The sequence below is a fragment of the Manacus vitellinus genome, unplaced genomic scaffold (genome assembly GCF_001715985.3).
Source record: "Manacus vitellinus isolate BGI_N305 unplaced genomic scaffold, ASM171598v3 scaffold_77_pilon, whole genome shotgun sequence".
Classification (NCBI taxonomy): Eukaryota; Metazoa; Chordata; class Aves; order Passeriformes; family Pipridae; genus Manacus; species Manacus vitellinus.
In genome coordinates, this window is record NW_021940802.1 from 1,106,206 (window position 1) to 1,133,300 (window position 27,095).

At 44.0% G+C, this 27,095-nt stretch overlaps 1 protein-coding gene across 3 annotated transcripts in view; it reads left to right on the forward strand.

Annotated features, from left to right (window-relative positions):
* Window positions 1–211: 211 nt before the first annotated feature.
* FGD3 (FYVE, RhoGEF and PH domain containing 3) overlaps window positions 212–27,095 on the forward strand; it is a 55,315-nt gene continuing 28,431 nt past the window's right edge. For 2 of the 3 annotated variants that reach the window (XR_003916317.1, XM_018084886.3), the window contains exons 1-7: window positions 213–283; window positions 5,593–5,763; window positions 11,702–11,870; window positions 12,971–13,568; window positions 20,282–20,371; window positions 21,448–21,584; window positions 22,872–23,028. Coding sequence is in view for 2 of the 3 variants with exons in the window: in XM_018084886.3 (XP_017940375.1) it covers window positions 5,739–5,763; window positions 11,702–11,870; window positions 12,971–13,568; window positions 20,282–20,371; window positions 21,448–21,584; window positions 22,872–23,028 (1,176 nt within the window). In the remaining variant the exon portion in view is untranslated. Of the gene's footprint in view, window positions 284–5,592; window positions 5,764–11,701; window positions 11,871–12,970; window positions 13,569–20,281; window positions 20,372–21,447; window positions 21,585–22,871; window positions 23,029–27,095 lie in introns of all 3 variants that reach the window. The other variant, XM_029964655.1, reaches the window with a different exon arrangement.

A 27,095-nucleotide genomic window follows, 5' to 3' on the forward strand; every position in this document is an offset into this window, starting at 1 on the left:
ACCATCCACATCCTCTGGGTTGCCTTTCAGATGGTTTGAAACTCAAGCCCAGCAGCAGTCTCCTGTGCCTTGTGCTGAGTGCAGCTCCTCCACATTTACATGCTTTGAGTCACCAACCGCAGGGTGGTCGGAAGTGAGCTGGGGGAGGGAGGTCAGTTCCTGTGAGCATGGCATTTAACCCACAAAATGAGAGCTGCAGCAGGAACTCTGCTCCCTGCTTTTTGGGTTGTCTCACAGCTTGAGTGAGTAAGAAAAAAACGTGGGGGTCTCTGGTCAAGCAGAAGTAAGTGATACGCCTCTGTTCTGGGGGGGAGTTGCGGTCCACGCCGGATTCTTGCTTGCTTTTGAATGTAGTGTTTGCTTTGATTGCATCTGTTTCTGAAAGCTCGTGGTGATAACTTTGCTGTCGCTCTTTTTGCTGAATTTGATGTTTTGGAATGCCAGGAAAACGTGAACTCACCGTGGTCAGTGTCATCGAGCTGGGTTTTATAGCAGGGAATGTGTGCAGCACTCACATCCCTGACAGGGGCTCTGCTGGGCCATGGGCAGGAAGGAGAGGTGGGTTTGAGGAAAATGCTGGAGTTAATGAAGCAGCATAAGAGGAAGGAGAAGGGTGTACCTGGTGGCAGGGCGGGAAAGGCTTTGCTCCTTGCTGAGCAGCAGGAGAGGGTTGGGAGCTAGTCCAGAGTAGGGCAAGGTGTGAAACAGCCAAGGAACTAACTGTAGGCTTGCTTTGTTTCAGTGGAATGCTGCAAAATCTCTTCTTCTAAAAGAAGGCTGGAGAAGTCCCATGGATCAGCAAATATAGGGTGTGCCAAACCAGGAGATTGTCATAACATTTCAGGGTCTTGCTGCTATCGCAGACCTTCAAGATATTTTATTTTAAACAGGGCTTATTTTTGAATACAGCTACATGGGGACTGGGTGCCAAGTCCAAGATCTGAAACTGGCTTTTGTGGTGGGAGGAAAGCCTGGGAACTGGAGTTCATTTGGGTTCAGCTGGTCTCTTTATTACTTCACTCAGTGGAGCACCCAAAATCCTTGTGTTTTATCTTAGTCTAATAGAAAATTATATCGTAGCCTTCAAGTTTGTGACAGCCTCTAAGAGCAATTTTTGGAAAATACAGGCTTTCCTCTGGGTGCAAACAGTGAGGATAACAGGAGACACTTGAGAAAGTTCTCAGTGCCATGAAATTCCTGGTGGCTTTGAGTTCTGTCAGAAAGATTGATGTTATTAGTGAAAAATACAAATTGTACCTCAACTGAGGCATTTCAGAAGTTTTGTTTAGGTTTTACTTTAGTAGGAGCCTTAAATACCTATTATTTTATTAATATAATGCAAAAATTTACCTCTGGAAAGCATCATCTGTGTACTTTCTTGCTTGGGTTGGTTTTGAACAGAGGAATTGTGAGCAGGCAGCATCGTTCATGTGAGCAGAATCACAAGCCAACCATGAAGTACTTGAGGTTAGAAGCTCAAGGACCGTGCAGATCAAAGCTGAGTCTTACTGCAGGATTTTATGAGTTTGGAAGTGCATGCTCAGGTTTTTGGAGTGGTGCCTGTTGTGGGTGCCTGGGAGGTGCCTCCAGACAGGTATGATTCTGCCTTGAGCTGTCACAGGTCATCAGGGATAAGATGTGAAGTCAGTGTCAGCCAGGCTCTCTGGGAAAAACCTTTAATAAGGTTTGGATACAAATGACCATTTTTTCATCAATTTGCACATACCACTACACTTCCCAAATGCTTCTGTGGCACTTACAGCTAATCTGGTTGTAGTGGTTTAAGAATGGTATTCCCCAGTTCAGTGTTCCCACTGAAACACTCCAAACTCACTCACTCCCCCTCCCCTGTGGTGGGCTGGAGAGAGAATTGGAGACAAAAAGGTGAAGATGAGGGGTTGAGATAAGAACAGCTTACTGGACACAGCAGTGAGGTTTGGAAACAAACAGTAACAGCAACTATATTAATGGCAGGGGGTACAAGAATGGTGAATGATTCACATACCGGCAAAACCCGGACCCCCTCACACCCCACCCAGACTGGGAGGGACCATCCTCCCACCCCCAGCAGTGACATGAGGTAGTCTAGAATAACCTCAGGGTCCAACCATGCCCCTCCTGGCTACTGCAAAAATTAACCCTATCCTGGCTGGAACAAGGACATTATCCACCCCTTATTCCATACCGTCTTCGTCATGTCATTTCCACAGTCAGTGGCTGCCCTTCCAAAATACCTGTTGAGTTCATTTAGTCCATGGCTGTGGGTTCTACCCATCCTAGCTGTCTTCCAGGGCAGGAGGGCTGGTGTGCTGTGTGTCAGGTGGTGGCAGGCTGCATGAGGAGCTCAGGTGTATCTGGAGGAGTCCATCCTCATTGTCCATGGCAGTTATGGCACACAGAGCAGTGTGATTCAGCAACATTACAGACTGTTGTCACCCAAAATCACATCCCCTTGAGGTGCACATCGTGTTTCCCTCTGCATTACCCACCAAGTGCACCCAGGTCCTTGAGCAAAAAACAATACCATGGACTGGAAGGGACCCCTTCCCCCACTTCCCCCTGGTATGGCCTGAGGTGATATAGAAAAACCTTTGGGTCCTGGCCATGCCCCTCCTGGCTACTGCAAAAATTAACCCTGTCCTGGTCAGAACCAGGACACCGGTCTAGGAAGATTTTGCCCCATCCAAGGCTGGACCAGAGGTCAAAGAGGAGGCAGTTCTGGTTTGGATCCTGCAGGTTTGGTGGGTGCAAGATGGGGGCCCATCACCTGCTCTCACTTCTGGAAGCACCTGGCAGAACCACAGACATCTTGGGAGTGGTTGCCTGGGCTGTGCCTGGGTCCTTATTTATGTTGTCCCTCTTGTTTCCCATTTCCAGGAGCACCCTGGAGTGTGCTTGGCAGACAGTAGGTTTTACTTTCAGGAAATTCCATGTGAAATAATCCAGTGAATCTTGTTTTCACAAATAATTTTATAACACTTGAAAAAATATGTAAGGAAAGTGGATTTTTGACTTGTGTGCAAAAAGCAGCCCTTAGGGTCCACATCAGAGACAAAGAGGGAGAACCAGTTGGCTTAAATTAAATAAAAAAGAATGAAAGCCACTTCTCTGGCTTCACCCCTGCATATTTTTCTTGATTTAGGGCCAGCACTACATTTAGGTTTTAAGGCACTTGTGGCTTTCTAGGTTCCTCTTCTGCTACTAATCAGCTTTATTTTCTGCTGTGTGCCCACTGCTTTTTGGATGCTCTTGTTTAATGGGAGGTAACATAAGGCTTCACAAAGTATTTACTCTGCAAATGCCTCTGAGCATGAGTCCTAGAGCTTTCAGAGCCAAATTTTGAGCAAGATGGACGTGTTTGTTGAGTAATTACCAGTGGAAGATCTTGTGCCATGGTTGCTTGACAGGGTCTTGCAGTAGCAGAGAAAAACTTGTATGTGAATTTATAAAAAAAGGATCAAAGCACTCTACTTTGCAGTACCATGAGTAGGTCTTAAGAGCTTTTAGCCCAGACATAAGAGGTGTATGATGGTGCCACACACTTGAAGGCAAGTGAGTAGCCACTGGCTCTTGTTTACAGTGAAAAGTAAGGTGGTCAGACCTGCTTCCACGGCAGTGAATCTCAGTAGAAAAGAAAAAGGAACTGGATGTTAATTCCTTTTGAAACTTGACAAAATCCTACCAACAGGACGGTCCTTCTTTGTGGCAGTGGTTGAAGAAGAATGAGGAATGCTTAGGGCAACTGGTACCTTATCCTGAGTCAGCATGGAGTAGCTGGGCTTGGCCTAGGATGTTCACTTGTGCACTATTTTAGTTTCTGGCTGTGCTGAGCAACTGTTAATAAGGAAGAAGTCCTAGTCCTTCCCCTAAAAAGCTAGCCCGTGGTGGCACTGCTGCTGTCACAGGGAACTTTCGGTCCCCAGAGCTGAGGCATCTGTGTAAACTCTTTCTGTGATGATGTGCTTGCAATAATCTGTTGATCTGCTCTAATAATCTACTCTACTTTCACTGAATTTTCCTGATAAGTGAAATTATATGTGAATAGAACCTAGTACTTATAATTTCCTGTTTTCAGCTGGAAGGATGTTTTAATAGCTGGTCTCAAATCTGCTGAAAAGCAGGTTTTGTGGTAGAAGTGCTAATGAAGCTTCAACAACTGGCAACAACTGGCAGCCATACATGGGGAATTCAGGGGTTGTATATTTGGGTGGCAGAGATCAGTAAGTAGGTTTGTGTCATCTGAATCTATTTTTTACGACAAAATTTGCTTTAATATTTTATGCCCTTTTTAAAAAAAAATACATATGTGGAAGTTTCTGCATTTTGAGGGCAGCTCTCAGCTAATCTTCCCGAGACTCTGCACAGCTCAGATTCCAGTGGATTTACTCAAAAAGTCACATCCTGTTTAATACCATTAGTGCAAACCCAGAATAATTTAGTTGATGTGGATGGAGGGGCTTTTCGTTTCACGTTTTTGATCTTAATAGGAATCTGGCCAAGAGTAGGTTGCATTTTTGAAGCTAAATCCATGTTCTTGAAGACATCACAGGAAGGCAAACACTGTTTTTTCACTTTTATATGAATCCTTTCTACCTGATGCAGGTCACCTCGCACTCCAGCAAGATGCTGGTGAATTCAGCAAGCCCACTTTAAAGGAGGGTGTGGAAAGAATGTTTGTCATGTTTTCTTTGCCCTTTTTTAATGCATTCACGTTCAAATTTCTAAACTTGATACATTTTCCGCTTCTCAGTATTGCCGGAAGCATAGATATTCATGTGTTTGTACTCAGCAATTTTAAACCACAGTCCTTTTTAAACTCCTTTTTAACCTTCTCGTGGCCCACCGGTAAAGCTGACACGGGGGTTTTGTGTAGCTGGAGGCTTGCCACAAGTCCAAAAAAACCCAAATCAAAAGCTGCAGTCTCCACTCCATGAAAGCCAATATCTGGGTTTGCTTCCCCAGTCCCCACAGAAGGGAATCAAGAATGTTAAATTAAAGGCAAACAATCACATTAATCATTTCTTTCTCTGCGTTCCCACTGAATCATATCTTAACAGCATCTTCTAGACCAGAGCCTTTTGAAGGAATGTTAATATTTTATGTACAGAGGAGTAATAAATAGGGGTTAAATGCAGCTTGAGTGATTAAATCTGAAGGAATGGCACTTGTACCATTCCCACTATGCGGAACACATTTCTGAATCACCCTAATTTAGGTTTATCTTACCAAGTGAAACAATGTTCTGTGCTGCAGCACTTGTATTTCTGTTTGGAGAAATCCTTTTGAAATGTTTTTTATCTTTTATATTTGTTCTTTTATTTCGGGTGTCTGTAATAAAGAAGTAAATCATTAATTAAAGACAACATGACCGAAATTCCACCTGTCTTACCAGTGAGTCAGTTTGACAGGATTATTAAGGCTGGATATATTGGTTGTAATAACTTGTGAGTGAATGGCTCACCCCTCTCCTACTCCCCTCCCCTCCCTCAAGAACTTGGGTGAGCGATATGCTTCTAGAAGTAGCACAAATTTTCTTCAGGGTTAACAGAACAAAATAAATATTGACTTTTCCCCCTCCTCTCTTCCCCCCAGGTTGCCCTTGTTCTCCTTTTCAAATCAAATGTCACATTGACTCCAGTCCTGTGTTGGAAGCATGCGGGGAACTGCAGCACGTCAGCTCGGCACAATGTCTCCATCAGGCTGGAAGGAAGCCCAAAACCAAAAGTCCACTGGCCAAAATGCATCCTCTGCAGAAACCCCAAGGCAAGTGGCTTTGGCCTTCTAGAAGCTGTACAAGCTCCTGTGGCATGGAAAGTGTAATATTTTAAAATTATTGTTTTAATTTGAGTCCCGGCGAAATGGTTACTTTTATGTTCTGATGTATAGCTTGACAGGGTTTTATTATGTTCATTTTTCCCAATGTTAGATAACCACTTAGGGAGGCCCTCAAGAAGAAATTGATTCAGCAATAACCAATTACTTAACTTGTCATTTTATATTTTGTGCACTGTTGTTATGCAGCTGTGAAGTGCAAGCTGAATTTAGCAATATGGTTTACATTTTGAATAAATTTTTTTGAAAAGTGTTTTAGGTAATAATAGCTAATTGTCTAAAGCTAGTCTGTTTTCCATTTATTGCATGGCAGCAGGAAATGCCTAAATGAAACTAATGTATTTTAAAAATGAGAAAGAGAAGCTAAACCAATCACATGTGGGCTGTGGCACTTCCACAGACCTGCCAGCTCATACTCAAATAGGTGGCAATCCCAAAGTGTGGTGGAAGAGGAGCCAGGAAGAAGCATGATCCAGCTGGTCTCCAGCTGCTCTTCTAGTCTCCTCAGGGTTCTGGGAAAGAAAAAAAAAAAAAAGAAGACTTCAGTACATTTCTTGAAAGAGGATGAATTGTTTCCATGTTTCTCCATTAGTGAAATGACGTGGGGTCTGTCTTTATGATGTCAGTTTGCCAAGTGTCCTGCTATCACACTTCTGCTTTGTAGAATTAATTACTCTTACGTATGTAATGGGTGCTTGCCTCAAGGAATTGGGGATGCAGATACCATAGGGGTGTTAGAAACAAGGGAAGGTGAGCCTCATGAAGATACTAAGTTCATAAACCAGAATTTTTTTAAGATATGTATCCATGTGATAGATGGTCATTGTCATGTGAAAAAAATGACCTTTTGGTGTTGTACACACTGAGCTGCTGCACCATCACCCCCTCCCTATTCAAATGTCTATACTAAAGCAGTTCAGCCTTGAACAACAACAAAGAAAGCACTGTATTTTCTGCTTCTGGAAGTAGACCTTAAACAATAAATTAATATACTAGTTCACGCTTTAAATATCCCACAAGGTCTGTGCCTTTATGAAGCTTTCACCCAGAGATCTTGGTCGTTCAGGTTTAATTAGTGGGTGTTCCATGAATGTTGTTAATGCTGACAATAAGAAGGCATAAGTGTCTGTTCAGTAAGAACTAGGATGAAGTCACCTGGTGTAGATACTTTGCTGTTGTACTCATGGCACTGATTTCCAGTCACTGAGGAAGTAACGAGTTTTTTATATGTGAGAATTTCAGAAAAGTTGGAGGGAGCCTACTTGGCTTGATTCAGTTTATGCTTAAAACTTACCTAAGTAGATGAATATGATTTATTTCCATCACCAAGACAGGTACCACTGCTTCTTTCTGCTGCTCACACCCCCCCAAGCTCTCTCTGCCATTACAGCCTTAAGCTCAGAACAGAAGTCAGTGTATCTGCTGTCTCATAAGGATGGAAAAGGATGGAAATTGTTAAAGAGGTGAAATAAACACCCAAAGGTAAAATGCTTTCCTGACTGGTTACTCTTGCTGTTACTTTTTTTGACAGAACTCATTTTTCTGGGCTTCTTGATGTCACTGTAAAAATAGTCCAGGGAAGGAGTCCCTGTGAAAATTCCCCTGAGACTGTTGTGTAGCATCCAACACTTAAAAACCAGGATGAGCCAGCTTAGCCAAAGCTACAAATCCAGGTGACAAGTCCCAATTATGGATGTGCCAGCCATCCTCCTGAAAGACACTTCTTTGCCTTGAATTTTAAATAATGGTTTTGTTATTTCTTATTATTTTATATATTTTATTATTATTCCTTTATAATAAAACTGCTTTTAAAAAGTATCTTCAATTAGCTTATGTGTGACAGGAGAGAACAATACATAGGATACGTTGCAAGGGAAGATAGTACAGGTTTTTTTGTCTTCACTTTTATTTGCTTTGTAAATTTGAAATGGCTTTTCTCCCTTGTCATTGATCTTCTGTTACTCTATGGGTTTTATACACAGAAAAGAAAGGAGAATACTAACTATACAATACTTCATATATAGGTAATAGTTCAATACTTCCTCTCCAGGAAAATGAAAACATCAAAATTTATTAAAAAAAAACCAAAAGTTTTTTTGAAATTACTCTCTTGAAGTTGATGTTTTTAATGTATAACATCCTTTCTTTTTCTTGGTGGCCATATCCACAGAAAGCAGTTGTGACAGTGTGGTGCAGACAATAAATCTTTCTTTAGTTTTCTGTAGGTATTTTTATGCAAGATCCTTTCTTCCCATGGCTTTCTCCCTGGAGCCACGTGGCTGCCTCCCTAAGGCCTGTTTCTTGTTGATTTGTCGGGTGTGATGTGCTGGCATCACCACCTGAGGCTCCAGAAGCAGCTCTCTGCCTCCACCCAAGCCTGTGCTTTTGGGCCATTTATTCTTCCTTTGAGTGTATTTGCTCCCCAGGGGTTAACCCTCCCTAATCTCCTTCAGCATCTGTATATTTTTAGATGTCTTCTTGTCCAGGACCTTAACTAAAGTAAGTAAATCTTCCAGTGTGACTCACACCACTAGATTTTTTCTTTATTAGGTCCTCCCAGCTTTCTCAGCAAGTCAGGACAGCCCCCCAGACAGCCCCCAGGCTGGGATGGTGGCTGGGAATGTCTCCATCCAGTCACTAATAAATGTGTGTTGAGTGTTTGCTTTACTGCAGAGAAGGTGCTTGTGAGAGAGGAACTCCTGGCCAGGGGAGATGAAGTAATGTGAAGGCTGAGATGCTCATTTTTCAGCGAGGGAAGGGCCCCATATTCCCAGCTGGTTTACAGACCCAGGGCCAAGCCTGGGCTATACCTTCTCCCACTTATTTAAACCTTGCCTTTGAGTTTTCTGGTTCTGTCCTGCTGCTTCTCGTTATTTCACTTGTTCCTTCTGCAACCAGGATTTTGTGGGTTGGGTTCTGCCTCCTCCAAAGAGCCGGGTTGCTGTTCAGGAGAAGGAGGAGTGGGGAAATAGCATTCCAGCATGTGGCTTCAGCCTTCAGGGAGCACCTGAAAATGCTTTGTAATGCTGGTATCTCTTCCATGCAGCAAACTTCTCGCTCTAATCAGAATCAGAGACTCACAGAATGGGAATGGAAAAGGGCCTTAGAGCTCATCTTGTTCCCCTGACCTGGGCAGGGACACCTCCCACTAGCCCAGGTCCTCCAAGCATCGTTCAACCTGGTCTTGAACATTTCCAGGGATAGGGAAACCACAGCTTCTCTGGGTAACCTGTGCCAGGGCCTCACCACCCTCACAGCCAAGAATTAATTCCTAGTATCCCACCTAACCCTGTTCTCTGGCAGTGGGAAGCCATTGCCCCTTGTCCTTTCACTCCATGCCCTTGATCCTTCTCCAGCTCTCTTGGAGCCCCTTTAGGCACCAGAAGGGGCTCTAAGGTCTCCCCAGAGCCTTCTCTTCTCCAGGTGAACACCCCCAGCTCTTCCCAGCCTGTCTCCAGAGCAGAGGGGCTCCAGCTCTTGGAGCGTCTTCACGGCTTCCCTTGGACTTGTTGCAACAGGTCAGTGTCTTCTTTGTGTTGGGGACCCCAGAGCTGGAGGCAGCTCTGCAGATGGGGTCTCACCAGAATGGAGCAGAGGGGGAGATTCCCCCTGCTCCTCACCTGCTGCCCACGCTGTGAGATGAGCCAGGACACAGGGCTTTCTGAGTGCCAGCACACATGGCCTGGGCACGTCCAGCATCTTGGCAACCAACATCCCATTGCTTCTCCCCAGGGCTGGTCTCGAAATCTTCTCCACTCTGTATTTGGGATTGCCCCAACCCAGGTGCACTTGGTCTTGAACCATGTCTGCTTTGGTTGAAACTTGCCTTGGTAAGTAGTCCTTGGTAGGGTCAGTGGCTTTGCCTCCATCCTTATGTCTCCATTTCTCAACATTACTTCAGGAGGTAAAAATTCAGAATTAACAAAAGTGTTTTCCTCCTTCTTTTTGATTCAGTGCAGAGTGTGTTGTCTCAGGTGATTCAGGTGGATCCACTAAGAGGAAAGGCATCAAGTGTTTACATGGACAGCAGTGACACCCAGTGTAAAGGCTTTGGTATTAGTGTAGAACCTTTGGGTGCTGTGGACCAGGGCCAACTCTGAAGGGGAGGTTCTGACCTGTCTGCCTGCTACACTGTGCACCTTCTGCAAGGAGCCCAGAGCTTTCCTTTTCTGGCTTCATGGGCATGGATACTTGTTTTTGGGTTGTCTTCTGTTTTTACAAGGAGAAACATGGCCAGACACTCACTGGTCACATGGTATGCACACAAAAACTTGGTGAGCAAAACCTAGAGCTCTACCATCCTGTTTATATGCAAGAGGATTTTCTTTTCCTTCTTCCCTGTTATTCCTGTGTGAGATAGGGTTTGTGGAGGTCTCTTCAGAATTGGACTATAACATCTTTATTTGAAGATAAGAATTTCAGATATTTTTGGAGACTGATCAAATCAATCCTCTTATAGGAAGTGTCCCCTTAAAGCTCAGATTCTTCGATTCGATTTTTTTCTTTCGTACTGAAATAAACTCAGTAACGTAGGGAGTTCATAATCTGACCTATACTCAGAGCTCCAAAATGCTTTAACATCCCTTCATCACTGACCTCAGATGACTGTTTATGGACTGCTATGGCAGCTCCCCATCCACTGGAGCAGGGTGGCCATCTGGGCTGATGTGGAGCTTAGAACAGGTGCAGAGCCTTCTGGAAGGTAAGGACAACAAGAATTGGCTTTTCAGGTGCATATGCCTCTATTTAGTCTCCTAAAGCAAGTAACCTTGAATTTACATTCAGAACAGTTGCTGCCTCAAACTCCATTACAGTGCTGATCACATGTGCCACATGGACCATTTAAAAGTTGGAAATGCCTGGAAGAAATTGTTCTCAAAAACGTTTTTTAATAAAACACATAGGTAGAGTTTCCTCATTTAATGTATCAACTCTGGATACTCTAGAGTGGAGGGGACACCTGGCAGTGCTACTCCAAGCAGGGTGTGCTTTGGGAGCAATCCCATGGCCAGTTTTCCTGCCTTTGAGTGTCAGCTCTGCCTATGGAAGTTGCTTTCCCTGTATGAAACTGTGACAGCATGGGAACCTGTTGCCATGGGTTACTGCTTGTGTATGATAAACCATTTGCTCTGCAATCAACAGAGGGTCTGGATAAATTTTTTAAAATGACATTACATTTTAATGCCATTTTTTTGAAATGTTATGTTAATCTTTGTACCTTGGCTTCCCTGTGAGTCCTGAGGCAGAACGTGTGCATTCTTACAACGCGTGTTTTATTTATATCATATGCAACTCAACGTAGAGTCAAAAGAGGAAGGAAATTAGTGAAGACACTACACCACAGAAGAGAGGGGGAAGGCAGAAGGGAAGGAAGAAAGGCCATTATGTTCTGCCTGTGCGGTTTTTGACCGAGCAAACACAAGGCACTGAAATCCATGGTGGGATTGGGTTTTGGTTGTTTGTTTTGAGTTGTCATTCCCCCCGAAGCCCCCATTTGCTTTCACAATATAAGAGATTCAACAGAGTGCCTGAATTTTGAGAAGTCATGGGAGGGGAAGCTCATTGGTGTGACTGAGATGGTGAGCAGACTTGTGAACACGAAACGTAAGCCGTGCATCCTGTTTGGTAACGAGGAAGCGGTGCAGCTCTGCGAGCCTTGGTTTGTTTGCACGCTGTAGAAACACAAGGTAGAAGCCCATCAGCTTTATTTAGCAGCTTGCTTTGGTGTAAGCAATACTTCAGGACTGCACCCTTGCAGTTTATGGAGAATGATGGAAGAATGCGTTCCCCTCGGTCTGGATTTTGTTCCCAGTTTAGGATAAAGAAGATGGAGATTTATCCTCCTGTTTTTTCCCTTCTCTTTTATTAGTACCTCCTAAGCCTGTCCATCTCAAACCTGGGCAAGAAAGAATTCCTCCTGCACCATCTCGGCCTTTGCCAGCTGATCCCAAGTCATCAAAGAGCTTAGCACCTGGAGAGGACGAAATACCAATATCAGCAGGAGTCAACACGCTCATTGAGAAATTTGAAAGCATTAGGTAAATACGGCTTTGCGAGATCTGCTCTCATCTCCCTTTTCTGCATTTTAACTTAGAATATAGCAGTGGAAAACATTAACTGTAATGGTCACACAGAAAGTCCTCTTGGGATGTTTTCTACTGGAAGTGCAAAACTTCGCTGAGGACGGAGTGTCTTTTTAATAAAAGCTGTATTTCAGCGAGTTTTAGTTTGTAATGTACGGTTGTGCTTAAGGAGCTTGAGACCTGCTGAATTTGGGGAGGTTGTACCAGAGACAAGTGGCCCAGAGTCTGCTTTCTGTAAGTTGGCTTGATGTGGGGATTGTATCATAGGGACTTGATTATTGTAATATAAAATAATCAAATTTTCTGTCTGAGATTCAATATACATCAGATCTTGCTTCTTGGAGGCTGAATTGCAGTGTACTGTGAAACAATGTCATGTAGAACAGTATTTCCTCTGAAACACTGTATATGAGTGACACTGAATTGGGTAAAATATACGTGTTTGGCTGTAAAACCAGCTCAGTTTACAAACATATGAAAACTTTCTTTTAAGACCAAACCTGCCTGATGGAGCTAAGTAATTTTGTTTTTCTTTTTCATAAAGAGAGAGATAGAAACAGGGACACCATACTGTGCCTTGGAGCGTGTGAGTGAACCTGGTGTCTTTCAAAGAGAAAAAGTAGTGCCTTCTCGAGCTTCAGTACATCCTCTCTGGCAGAAAATACCTTGCCCCAAAGATCTGGTTCTGCTAAAGAATGAGAGTTCCTGTTTAAACGAGCCCACAACCAAATGCTCCTTTTAAAGGATGATTCCTCCCTCCCCAAACCCTCAAACCAGGCTGTTCTTCAAGGCTACATGGAGAGCACTAAAGGCCCGGGATTCTGGTGGAGCCATTTCAGTAGAACTTAGGGCTGGGGCGGTGTGTTTTTGTTAGATGATGTTGGGTGATGGTTATTATTGCCATGTGCACACACTTGCCCTGCTGGGGTTGTCACTGGGATGCAAGAAATACAACTTGAATCAAAGCACAGTCAGACCCTCTCTCTCTTTCAGGGCGCTGATGAAACCTCTGAGTGTTAACGTGAATGACTGTGATGCTTTCTCTTCACCCACAGGCAACCTGTACATATTCTTCAAAGAAACCAGCTAAATTTGGCTCTGAAGATGGAACCTGGCCTGGACTCCTCCAAGCAGACGAGCTCCTGTGACTGTGACACAGTGGCTTCCAGCGGCTCTTCCGCGACTGACAAAGCCGAGCCGGACGAGGCCGAGCCCGACGTCCCGTGCGGCACGGACCTAACTAACACAGACATAATGAAAATTAAAGAGCTGAGCATAGGTGATAACAGAAGCCATGAAGACTGTACTGCTGTGAGCGGGAGCAAAGAGCCCTCTGGAGAGCTCGGCAGTAAAGACTCAACTGCGGAACTGAATGGGAACAGTAAAATTCCCAACAGAGACAGTGGCATTGACAGTCCTTCTTGTAGCGTGGCTGGAGAAACGTTCCCCAGCGAAGAAGGGGCAGAGCAGAAGAAACCCAGCATGGCTGGGAACCCAGGGGAGATGGAACCTGACAAAAAGGGCACCAAACCTTCCTCTGCAGAGCAGAAGAGAGACTCCACACAGGATGAGGACAGTGACATTGATGAAGGAAGCAGCGAGGAGCAAGAGACAGCAGAAGTGCCAAAGTTAGAGTATTTGGATGTAAACAAGGTAAGGGAGTTTGTTCATTGCTGTAAGTACTCTGAAACCTGACTCTGGTGAGAGATCCCTTGGATCACTTTCATACATGGTTTGGGTTATTTGTTTGGTTGGTTTTACATCAAAGGATCGTGACAGACAGTATTATTTCCTGCTTCATGCAGATCCTAGCTTGTTCCTGACTTAGATAGTATCTTCTAGAAAGGTTCCCAGTCTTACTTTAAAAGGTTTCATTTAAGAGAATCCCTCACAGCCAGAGGTAAGCTGTTAAAATTTAAATACTTTTGTAGGTCAGGACTCCCACCTTGTTTTGTTGTCTGGATTTGTCTAGGTTCAGCTTGTTAGAGCCTGTTGTTTTCAGTGGGGGGTTGTGATGTTTGGGGGGCTAATTGGATCACCCATCTTGCAGGGTCGGGACCTTGCATCTGAGTAGGACAGGCATGATTGAAATCTCGTCTCACACAGAATTTATAATATTTTTTTTTGTGCTTTTATTGGTGTGACTACTTCTTAAGGGTGAAGAAGTTGTTTTGATGGTAGTTACCTCAAATGACTCTTCAGGAAACTGTAGCTAGAAGAGACTTTCTTTGATTCCAGAATAATGTAGCCCAGGCTGTTGGGTATTTACTGCAACTGTATAAGATTAATGACAGATTCCTTTGATTATCTTTTTATCAAGTCAGTTATTTTTAGAAACAGTGCTGATAGAATGGATTCAGTTTCTCCAGAAAAAGAAAACAGAATCACGCAAAATCTCTGCAAGATGTTCACTTTTTGTGGTGAGGTTTTTTGTTTGTATTTGAAGGTGTTTGGGTTTGGGGTTTTTTTTTGTCCCTCAGCCATCATGACACTAAAGTTAATATACTGGATTTCTGGTGTTTTAAAGAATACAGTGAGCACCTGAAAGTAGTGAAGTATAGCTGGTGAAGTGTAGCATCCACACCTCAGCTTGTGCAGATCAGGTGGCTCTGTTGAAATCACCAACTATATCAGGATTTGTGTCTGTTGAGAGCTTGTCCCTTGGGAGATGTGGCCATTTCTGGGTTGGATCAGCCAGTGACTGTAGAAGTGTGATGAAAATGGCACGTGGGTCTGTGGTGTGCAAGAAGTTCTGTCTCTCAGAGCTCAACAAGTGTGTGTTTATATACACACACACACACAGAGTGACATACTTTAATTATTTTATATTCATAATCTGTGCAACTGAAATATTATTTAAAAGATTGGTTATTAGTTGCAACAGGCCAGTTCCTGAGTTGGAAGGAACCCATAAGGATCATCAAATCCAACTCCTGGAAAATAAAATGCATTAAATTAAAGGATCTTTAATCTGGTAATTAAATTTACCATTTGCAATGCTGTATCAAACCAACTGTGGCAACCCCAAGCTGAACACTTTACTGAATGATTAAGAAGTGCTTTGCCAACAAATCCCACCGTTTTGTAAGACATCAAAGCTTCAATGGCTGTTTTTAAGTCTTGTTCCTTCGGTTAAGTGTCCCTATAGTATGAAATAATGCTGATAAAACATAGAGTTCTGAGGTTATAATTCTCTGGAGCAGGCCTGGTGAGTTTATGAGAGAGGTATCTCTAGAGGAAGACTGGTTTGTTTTGGTGGTTTTTATTGCTCTTCTTCCTGAGGTGCATTTATGTGATGCACTGCAGATTTTCCCTTGCATTTTGAGTTGATTTCCCCTTGCAAAGGGCAGTTTTGAGGCTGAGCAAGCTACACCAAGTCACCTTGTTTTTGCAGCCACGTGGAGGGGGAAGGCTGAGAGAGCTGCTGCCTCCTTCAGTGTAAGGATTGTGCCCTCTTCTGGGGATGCAGCGTGTGGAGCCAATTCCTGTGTTAAGTGTGAAATGAATTCCCGTGGAAAGAATCTACATAAAATCACAGCAGCATTAAGGTTGGGAGGAGACTTCCAAGATCATTAAGTGCAACCATTACCCTAACATTGCCAGGCCCACCACTGAACCCTGTCCCTAAGCACCACATCTACTTGTTTTTTGAACACTTGCAGGATGGTGACTCCACCAGTTCACTGGGCAGCCTGTGCCAGTGCCTGACCACCCTTTCAGGGAAGAAATTTTTTTTCTGATATCCAATCCAAACCTCCCCTGGCACAGCTTGAGGTCGTTTCCTGCTCTCCTCTTCGATTCTGTTGCAGATTTGGGGCACTGAGGATTCAGGATTGAGGTGAGGGACCATAGCTTCCAGCAAGGAGAGCTGGTGTGGTTGCAAGTTGTCCTGTTCCATGGTTATCCTTAGGCTGGAGTTTCACATCACCCTTGACAAACGTGATGATTTCCCAGGAAACCTGCCCTGCTTGAAGGAGGAGAGGAGAGTTCAGCTGGCAGCAGCTGCTGGCTTGAGAGCTGGGGAGACCTCAGCTCCTCCAGAAAGCTTTATGTTGGGAGCCAGTGTCTTTTTTCTGCATATCCCTTCCTGCTCCTGGTAGCAGGGTTTGCAGCTGCACCACGGAGGTAACCAGCACTTCCATTAAACATGCAAGTTGCTATAGTTGGAGGAGGATGCATAAGAAGTACAGCTGCTGAGTGATTTAATGATGGCTCAGTAACTCCTAGGATATCAGGGTAAGTGAAGCTCATGAATAAACATGATTTTCTACTTCAGATATCTCCCCATCCTCCACCTGAGCTTTCTCACAGCCCAGGGCTGAGGAAGTAACCTTGCCTGATCCATGGCTGGTATTGTTTTATTTAGTCAGTGTAGCTCTGCAGTGTGATGTGGCTTCCTTTGGGAGTCTGCACCAGTCTTACATGGCTCACTATTAGCACAGAATTACTGGAATATGTTTTAAAATCTCAGGAGGGACTTACAGGGATTTCCAGTTATCTTTTATCAAAATGGAAATGAACAAGGAAAGCTTATTATAGTTTTGATAATGTCTCTGAAAATGTCAGGAGCTCCAGGAGCTGATGCACATTAACCTTGATGATTACAAAGAAAAGAAGTGACATGAAAGTGAGACTGAGGGCCTGTTGTGCTTCAAAGTCATATACCCAAGGCTTCTCCTGACTGCCTTGGAGCACTGAGTAACGCTTCTGGGAGGGGTAACAGTGCTTCATAGCTTTTTATTTAGGTATTTTTCACTAAAAGTAACATGTGCTCGTTCATAATCACCAAAAAAATGGCTGTCTCCATCTGTCCTGCTTCCTGCTGTGTAAATAGTAACAATGGAGTCCCATGTGGGCCTCGTGCATTCACTGACACAAGCTTCCATTCTGCCTGTACGTGGCCGGAGTTTCACTTCTGATTTCATTGTCTGGTGTGTGTTGTAATATTTGGCCTGCAGTGCTGCAAGTCAGGCTTTTGGATGAGATTATCTCCGTGTATGTTCTGCAAAAAATGTGTATAGGTCAATGTTTTAGTCATAATGCTGGTTGAGAAAATTCAGATATATTATCATCATCATCTTATTTTTAAGTATCTTAAGGACAATGAGATCTCAGTGCAACAAAGACAACCAAGCATAGGATAACTTTTCCATATTGTTTTCAGCATTTTTGGGTAGGAGGGAATCTATAAACTGGGTTTTTAAAGCATAACCATGTATGATTTTAACCCAGGCTCTATCCCAGCAAGATTTGCTGAGAGCCCCTTGTGAGGAAAATGCCAGCTGAATATGGTTACACACACCAGTTTGTATGAAAAATGCTTGCTGCAGGACACTGCCCAAGTTTTCTCATGTTAAACTTTGTATGTACTTTAAATTTTCCCAATTTGCTTTTTGTAACAGCCAGGCCAGTCTTTGCCTCTGTGGACCCCTGGCCCAGCCATACACGTGGGCACTCAGCTGGGTGGGCGAGGGGGTCAGCAGGAAGCAGTGATGCACCCGTGTCCACTTAACTGCACAAATCAGACCAGTTCCTCTGCCAGTCTGTGCCTGTGACTGGGGTGTTTGAGGTGCAGATGCAGCCCCAGCTGTGCATCTGACATTCATGAGAATCTGGTTCTGTTTGTTGTCAGGCTGGTGTTTTCTTTTGCTTTAAAATGTTTTGTTGGACAGTTACAGCTGGAAGTGAATTTTCGAATCTTCCACAAGAAGTGAAAGAGCATCATGCTGCTTCAGGCACTGGAGTGAGCTTCCTGTGGTGTAAAGTCAGCACCTCCCTCCTCCTTTTTTAATGATCTTTCTTGTCACCCCTGCAGCCAGTCTGTTCCATCCAACCTCTTCAGTAGGTGTGGGGTTCTGGCCCAAGCGTGCTGTGGCTGTGCCACAAGAGCAGGGGGCAGAGCATAATACAGTCCATATCTGGGTTTGCAAATTTGTTTTACTTCTCCTTGAGAAACATGGACCATGAAATATCTTGTTCCTGGTGAACTGAATGATGGCTCAGGCTTTATTAAAGCTATCCTGCCACGGCACAAGATGAGGTTAGAAGAATGGGACTGCCTCACATTTAATTAATCTACAGTTTCATTTAAAATGTTATGTCCATTGAAAGGCAAATATGTTGCAAATCAGTCTGAAAAATGTGCCTATCTGCCTCTAGCAGAGATAGCAACTGAAGATAGAGTCACACTGTAAAACTGAGCTCAAGCTGAGGATCTGTTCAGCCCTTGTTTGGTATTTAAGCAGATGTCAGCAAGTTTTTTTTGAAATATAAACTGAATTGCAGATGGTGAAGGTCAGGAGGTTAAAAAGCGCCTGTGCTATGTAAAGATTTACTTCTGAGTACAAACTTATTTTGTTGGAAATAAACATTCTTCGAGTTCTGAACTCAAACAATGCAAAGGATGCTCTTGGTGGCTGGGGTGCCACCTTTCATCTGTGTGCTCCTCTGTGCCCAGCAAAACTGGCAGAAAAATTCTTTCTCAGTGGGAGATCCTCAGAGTTACTGGTTTTGACTGGCCAGCAGTGCACTTCTGTGTAAGCTGTAATAAAATGTACTTGCTTGTAACAAGTTCAGAACTTCACTGTGCTGTGTGATTTTTTCTTCTCCCCTAAATATTAATACATGTCACGTGAACGAACAGAGCAGGATGTTGTGTGCCATGTTAAAATAGCTTAAAAGAGTATTTGAGTCGACTTGAAATATTTCAGTAGCGTGGCAGACAGAGCCTGTGTGGAAACTTCACTCATGGCATGGTTGCCTATCTCCAGATTCATGCCTGGAAGGAGAGGAATTGCTTCAAAAGGAGCCTGATGCTGCTTCAAATGCAGAAAAGCTATTCACTTTCCTTCAAATAATACTTATATTGTGGAGCTGTGGGTGCTTCATGCTGCATGTGGGTGCTTCATGCTGCTTCATCCTCCCTGTAGGATAGCTATGGGTCTGGTTTGTTTGAGTTCATGGCTTGCTTTGGAAAGCCTTTGAGGTCTTTTGCTTGTACTGCAGTTTGCCTAAATGTGTGTTTGGGGTGGGCATTTAAAATTTTCTTGTCAGCTTTGTTTGGAAACAAAATACGGTGATGCTGAAGAAGCTTAAAGAGGGTATTTATTTAATATTTTCTAACGATCTGATGGTGATATGTCTAGAAATCCCTGCCCCAAATGCAAGCACCAGAGGCAGGCATTTGGGATGGAGCACTGCTGCTGGTGAGGGGCCCAGGTGCCTCCTGAACAGGAAACAGCCCCGTGTGTTTAATAGACTTCAGCTGGATTTTTCCGCCGTGGATTTGTCCGTTCCTTTTGTGAACCTGTGTGAAGGTGACCCCCAGCAGCGCTGTGTTGCTTGGGGAAGCAGCTCCTGAAGCAGCACCTCGATAATTTTCCCTTCAGTTTTCCCATGGAAACAGTGATTAACTGCTCCCAGTCGGTGCTCTCTGTTCCCTGAATCATTTATACACCTCTTACCTTCATCTCAGTTCTCTTTCTTTTTCCGAATCCAACCCAGTACATTTTCCCTACATTTGCTCATCATCGCTGCCTGTTTTCCATGTTTGTATTCCTGAACACAAACCAGCCAACCCTCCATTCTGGACTGGTTTGGTTATATGTAAGCATGGCATTTAAACCCTTAAAAAGAGTGTTGGACAGCTAACGCCTGCATTCTAATAATTCAAATATTTTTAAGCACTTAGAGAGCAAAGGGTCTGTGTAGCTTTTGGCTAAAGTCAGTGCTTTGTAACTGTATTTAGGGTTTTTAAGTAGTCCTTTCTCATTTTATATTTTTAAATGAGCTTAATGAAAGACTTCACTGAGCGATTTGGGTTACAGTGCCGAAAATTCTTTCCAGGGAATTGGCCTGTGTTTAAAGCTGCACAAAAATCTTAGAAATATGCCATAGAGAGTAATGCTGTGCTGGCCAGAGGAGAAATCTGGCCAAACAGTCTGGTTTCTAGTTGTTTTCTTTTCAGCTAAAGGACCTGAGTCCAAAAAGGAGAACAGTTGATTTACAGTCCAGTGCCTTATTTTCCAAATAGGCTAGACTTATTTCCAGGTTTTTAGAGGATGTTTCTGGTTCTTTTTATAAAACCATAATGAACTCAAGTGATGTCCTGACCAGCCACTGACTGCATTACTAATTGCTCTTTCAGAAAATAGCTTTAAAAATATCTCTGGAGCAAAGTGATCCTTTGATGAGGGACACAGAGCAGATTCTGAAGTGTGTTAACCTCCTTCACTCCAGGCCCCTCTGCTGGCAAGGATTTTGGCCACTGACAAAATGGAAAAGAGAACAGTTGATGAAACTTAGGGGTGTAGGTGCAGATGGATTGTAAGTTGTAACTTGATTGTAATTTGTGATTTGTTTTTCAGTGTACAGAGCCCCAAAAGCTGTTCAACATTGCCAGTGAGCTGCTGCACACAGAAGAAGCGTACGTGAAAAGACTCCATCTCTTGGACCAGGTAATTCCCTTCTGAATTAACTTGCCTTTCCTTTCAATGAGCAGCAGTGATGTCTGCTGTCAAGCCAGAGGATTAGGATGGCAGAAAGGGGAATGGGAAAGCAGCAGCAGTTTAAGATACAGACACCATCAGCATTTGGTTCCTCCCTGGGCTTATGGGGAGATGGAATCACAGGGACACTGGAGACACTGAGAAACGATGAAATCTGTGATTGCTCTTTGATGTGCAAGAGGTTGGAGTCTTACTAAAATCAGACCACAGGGGTCAGCCCCATGCTTAGAGTGAACTGTGTTTTTACTGCTGTGTTTTGTAATTGTTGTCTATCATGTTTACACGTGGGGATGAAGTAAAACTGGTGTGACGAGTCCGAAGTTTCTTCCCAGAAAAGCTGTTTCTACACAGCTCAGGTATTTCTATAATTATCTCAAAGAAAAAAAACACATGAATGTGCAGGAATGAAATAAAAATGAGGATGAGACACATTGCTAACAAAGGGCTTTTTAAAAGGGAATGGGGAAAAAAGAGGAAAAATAAAGTTGTCACCTGGCTAGAAATGCTGGTAGAAACTGTAACTTCAAGAGCCCTCTACCCTCTGACTCTAGGAGCTCTAGGGAAGACTTACAGTGTTTGTTTTATATGAGCAGAGACTGTTTCTGGACCGTAGAAATCTGGGGGGTGTCTTTCCCTTTAGTTCAGTATAGTGTAGTCTTTCCTGCTGAGAAACAAAACAATCACGTGGTTTATTTTGATTTATGTAAATAGCAGCAAGTGCTCTTCAGGGACTGGATGTTCTTTGCAGCTTGCACTCCCAAATAGGAGATGTCTGATCATATCAGTTGTTTCAGTCCTTTTTGAATTGCAGCTCACATTTTCCTAATTTTATTGATAAATCTAACTCTGAGTGACAGTGGACTTATGTTTTGTGAACCTCCTGAAAGACCCCAGGGACTGACTGCCACAAATCAAAATCCGTAGCTCTGTTCTAAGCAGTCAGTTTTGCAAAACAACAATCCAAAGTCAGTGTGTCTGGGATTGTTTTTTGTAAATAAATGTTGGTGCTGTCTTGTCTTCTGCAGGTTTTTTGCACTAAGCTGTCTGAAGCAGGGATTTCACCCGAAGTGATAACGGGCATCTTCTCAAACATTTCTTCCATCTATTGTTTCCATGGACAATTTCTTCTCCCTGAGCTCAAAACAAGAATTACACAAGAATGGTGGGTAACTGTCATTACAATTACTTTAAGAATACATTTTTTAAAGAAACTATAGCAACCACAAGGCCTAGTCTTAGTCCAAATTTTTAATGGTTTAATGCATTAGTTAATACCTTAGTTATTTAATGTATTAGTATGGAGTCTCTCAAGCATTTTTGACTTCAGGAATAGGTCTGAGCACTCAAAATTTCCAGAATACGTTCTTTCAGTCCAAAGTATTGCCAGAGCTGTTTTCCTTACTGCATTCCCAACTCTCCTATTACTGCAATATTATGAAATTGCAGTACTTGAAAGGAATGAAATTGCTTGTTTTGGCCTCATAGATGAAATAAATATTTTCAAATACCAATTAAAATTTGGCTACTGTAATAAGTTGAAGGTTGGACTTGATGATCTTGAAGGTCTTTTCCAACCTTAATAGTTCTGTGATTCTGTAAGTTGTAGTTAAGGCAGAAGTGCAGTGATGGGTAGAAAGTTAGTTGTAAGTCAGATCTAGGAAACTTGAGATGGCACATTGGTGCCCTACATGACCAAGACAAGACCAGAGCTTGCATCTCTCTTGGCTGAGTCCAGTGTTCACACAGTTCATCACTGACCAGAAGGAATAAATGAGTCTCAGCACCTTTGTGCTTGAGCTTGCAGGGGCAGCTGTAATAAAGGGGAGGAAAACTGGAGAGTCTGGGAGTCAGAAGAGGGTAGAAGCTTGTTCACTGGCTAAAGAGGGTCTTGTGTGGTCAGACTGGGGGAAGAATGGCTGGCTCTCTGTCTGGCCATGAGTTTGGAGGAGAGAGAGATGTGTGGCTACTGCTGCTCCAGCCTGGGATGGAGGGGTGGGTGTCTCCAGGCAAATATGTGCCCAGCCCCCAGGGATTACTCAGCTGAACTGAACCATCTCTTTGCATTAAAACCTCTTCAGATGTTTGGCTGTGGTGGAAAAGATTATTTTTAAAATGTAAATGTTTCCCACAAGATTTTGTGCTGGGCATAAGAGATATACAGATGTTCCTTTAACAATGCATGGTCAGTTTGAATCTGCCCTTCACTTAAGAGACTGACAGTGGGGGCAGAAATACCATCCCTTGTACATCAGGATTAATATTTGAGGTTTCGTCTGGGGTACTGTATAAATTACTTTAAACTAAACTTAGCCTGACTGTCTTGATTGCACATGTGTTTAAGTGCTTGTGCATGTGGGAGACAGCTGTGGAAGTCTTACAGCTGTATTTTCTCTCTGAAGACACTTTTGATTTCCAGAGATTTCCGTACTTACCTGTCTCTTTCTCACAGGGGTGTCAACCCAAGGCTGGGAGATATCCTGCAGAAACTTGCTCCTTTCCTGAAGATGTATGGAGAATATGTGAAGAACTTTGACAGGGCAATGGACATAGTGAACACATGTATGCAGAGGTCCTCTCCCTTCAAAGATGTTGTTCAGAACATACAGGTATGTTGTTAATTGGCATAATAAGGCTCAGAGATTGTTGGGGGATGGTGCTCCCCAATTTAGTGTCCCCACCAAGACTCCAAAACTACACCTCACTTCTCCCCCTACAAGAGAGAGAATCCCTTTCCCCCCACCCTGGCAATGACAAGGTGGTATGGAATGGTATGGAAAGGTATCAAATAACCTCTGGGTCCTGGCCATGCCCCCTCCCAGCTGCTGGAAAAAATTAACTGTGTCCTGGCAGGAACCAGGACCAAGAGGTCCTCATTTATTTGTGTGAGTTTATTTGTTTCCCAGTGTTCAGCTACAAGACAATACCCCGCTAATACTAAAAATACACAATTTTAGTGGCAGTCCTTTCTCTCTTTTGCTGTGACACATATTCTTCACATAGGTAGCTTTTCTCTAATCAAGATTTTATTTGATTTTTTTGTATGGCTTTAAAGTAACAGAGGGCAGGGTTAGATTGAGTATTGGAAACAAATTCTTCCCTGTGAGGGTGGTGAGGCCCAGGCACAGGTTGCTCAGAGTTGCTGTGGCTGCCCCATCCCTGGAAGTGGTCAAGGCCAGAAAGGGATTGGACTGGATGGTCTTTAAGGTCCCTTCCAACCCAAACCATCCCATGATTCTGTGATTGAAGAGGAGTGTCAGAAGTCACAGAACGAAACTTCACCACTGGCCCAGCAATTCTGACTCTTTTTGCTTTGTCTTCTTCATTACTAATTTAAATTGTTTTTTAATAAGTACATTTTCATTCTGAGGTGGGTGTGTTTGAATTTGGACATATATCACTGACAGCATCTGCTGTTGGACTGGTTTTCCTGAGGCTCCTGAAGAGGCTGCAATGCAACCTCTCTCAGGATCACAGTTCCACAGGAGGATGCTTAACAGGGATTTTCATGTGTTTTCTCATCATTATACAAAAAGCTGCTTGGGGAGAGGGGAAGGGCTCTGCTTATGCTGGTGTGTCTGTAAAACTGCTCTGTTCCCCTCAGGCCCTGGGCCAGCTGAAGGGATGCAGGAGGCTCCAGCAGCTCGAGAGCATCCCCGTGCCAGTCCTGGGAAAGCAGATACAGTCCTTTGGAAGGGAAGGGCTGGCAAGGAGGGGGTTAAGCTGAGCAGGGAGCACAGCTGCCTGCCCTAAATGGGAGGATTGTGGCTGGGCCAGCTGTCAGGAATCAAGTAATCCCCCAGCAACCTGGGAGATGAGAGGCCCTGTGTGGAGGCTCAGGGCTGCAGCCATGACTCAGACAGAAGCTTGGAGAAGCAGAGGCTGGGGGGGTCCTCTCCTGCCATGCTGCTGCTCCACAGGGCCTTGTCTTTCCCTTCTTCTGCCTGCACCCAGCCTGCACATGTAGCAGGGCAGTGTTTTTCTGTCTTCAGCCTGTGCCAAGCCATGTACATGGCTTTCTGTGGGGTGAATCCCTTTGGGGCTGCTTTCCCTACAGCACAGCCATCTGCCCTCCACGAGATTCATCTTCCCACCACCAAGCTTCCAGCACAAATGAGGTGTGATACCTGTCAGGCTGTGCCTGTCCCAGCCTAGGAGAAGTTGTGCTGTTCCTTGAGCAGAGCACTTGGCAGGCAGTGTGGGCACTGTGCAGGCAGGAGGTGAAGCTCTGGAGCCTGCTGATGACAGGATTGTGCTGTAGGGTATTTACTGGCAGCTTCACAGCAATGGCTGTGGCTGCAGGAGGCAGAGATTTGCCCCAGAATGCTTAGTCCACTCATCTGACCTATCTCTGGGCTAACAAAAGCCACCTTTAGTTTCCAGCATACCAGGGAAGTGTGTTGTGATCCTGCAGGAATGCATGGTCTACCTAAGGTGCTAATGGAATAGTATATATATAATATACAGCTTAAGGCATTCACAGTTACTAATTATGTTAAACTAGGGAAAACAGAGAGCAAAAATCAAATTACTAATAAGTGGATGACTGTGACTTAACAAGTTGATTTTAGCTGACCTTGAAGATAAACTTACTTTCTGTTCAGTTCACATCTACCTGCTGGGGCCAAAGCTTAAAAGCTGGTGAGTTTATTATGACTTTTGGTTTGTCAACATTCTCCTGCCATCACATAAATACTTTTAAATATATACAACATATAATGAATAATGTTTATATATTATATGTATGTGCTTTGTATTCTCACATGAATTAAACACAGAATAAACATTTATCTTTCCCCTAGTAAAGTCATTAGAATTCCAGTGTAAACTCTGTAAACTTTTAAAATTACATAGCATGAACCTTTTCCTATTTGGAACAGTTTATTTTGTCAGTGCTGCCTTTTCAGAAAGGGGCACTTGTGTGTGAATACAACTGACTGAGCCTTGGAGTGACCTCCTCCTCTGCTTCCCTATTGCTGTCCTATGTTAAGGTTCATCCTATTGTAGAAATAAAAAGGCCATGGAGAAAGTTATAGTAAGTGGATTTGGAAATATAATCCAAGTGGTAATGGTATGCAGTTTTGTGCCCTGGAATCTCTGATTCTTTCCATCCCACTTGTATTTTTCTGGGAAATATGGTGCTGTAAAACTCTTGAGAGATGATAAATTCACTTCAGCTGCCCTAAACAGAAATACTGCTCACCTTGCTGCACTGTGACAAGATACTTTTTGAAAGTAAATTTACACCTTTGGGTTTCTGGAAGGAGAGCCAGTATTTTCCTCTCAGGCATTCATCCCATTATCTCCAGGCTTTGCTATGAGAACAGAGCGAGTCAGCAGAGTGGTGTGGGCTGGAATATTTATGAGGAAATTGCAGATACTTGAAACAAGCGCCTTTCTCTGAGAAATTAATGTGGTTGTGGAGAGGCTGTTTACACTAGAAACACTCACGTTAGTGAGCTGATGTAAAAATAATGCTGTGGAGAGGAGCATGTGTGTGTATGTGGTTAACATGCTGCTGGGGAGTCAGATTACATCGCTAGCAGGAACTTCCTGTGTGCTTTAAAGCAAGTTACTGCTTCTTTCTGAGATTCTCATCTCTCCTTCTCTTTGAAATAGAAACATCCCTTGGCTTTTTTTTTTTTTTTTTAATAGGGATCCTGTGAAAACAGGTACTCTCCAACACTGAGTGCTGTTGCAAGCAGAGCACATCGGTGCCTTATCGGGTGATATTTAATGTAATCTGTCTCAACCCCCCCCATGCTTCTTGGTCAAGTGAAAAATAAGTAGAATTTGAGGCAGCTCCTCCTTTCGTGGGTGTGAGCAGTGTGTGCTGCTCCTACAGTGAGCTCTAGCAAGCAGTATATCTCCAGGGGCATTCTGGTTTTGTGTAGTCTGAGGGGAACAATGCTACACAGGGCCATGGAGGTGACAAGACCTTTTCTGAGCCTCTGAGGAAACACAGAGAATCTGCAAGAACATTGTTGCATATCTGCAGAAAATGCCACACGTGGGACAAAGGTTCACATGAAAGCTGTCAGCTCTTGTGTCTGGAGGGCAGGAAGGCTCCTCAGAGGGATCTGGAGAGGCTGGATCGATGGCCTGAGGCCAGTTGTATGGAGTTCAAGAAGGCCAAGTGCCAGGTCCTGCCCTTGGGTCACAACAGCCCCCTGCAGCACTACTCGAGGGCAGAGAGGCTGGAAAGTGTCCCCCTGGAAAAGGACCTGGGGGTGCTGGTGTGGCTGAACAGGAGCCCAGGGGGGCAGGAAGGCCAAGGGCACCTGGGCTGTACCAGCCATGGTGTGGCCTCAGCCTAGGGCAGGGACTGTCCCCTGTGCTGGGCACTGGTGGGGTCACACCTCAAATCCTGGGGGCAGTTTTGGGCCCCTCACGACAAGAAAGACCTTGAGGAACTGGAGTGTGTCCAGAGAAGGGAATGGAGCTGGGGAAGGAGCACAAGTCTAATGAGGAGCAGCTGAGGGAGCTGGGGGGGCTCAACCTGGAGAAAAGGAGGCTCAGGGGGGACCTTCTCACTCTCCAGAACTCCCTGACAGGAGAGGGGAACCGGGGGGATGTCAGATTCTGCTCCCAGGGAACAAGGAACAGGACAAGAGGGAACAGCCTGAGGTTGTAGTAGGGGTGGTTTAGGTTGGCTACTGGGAAAATTTCTTCACCA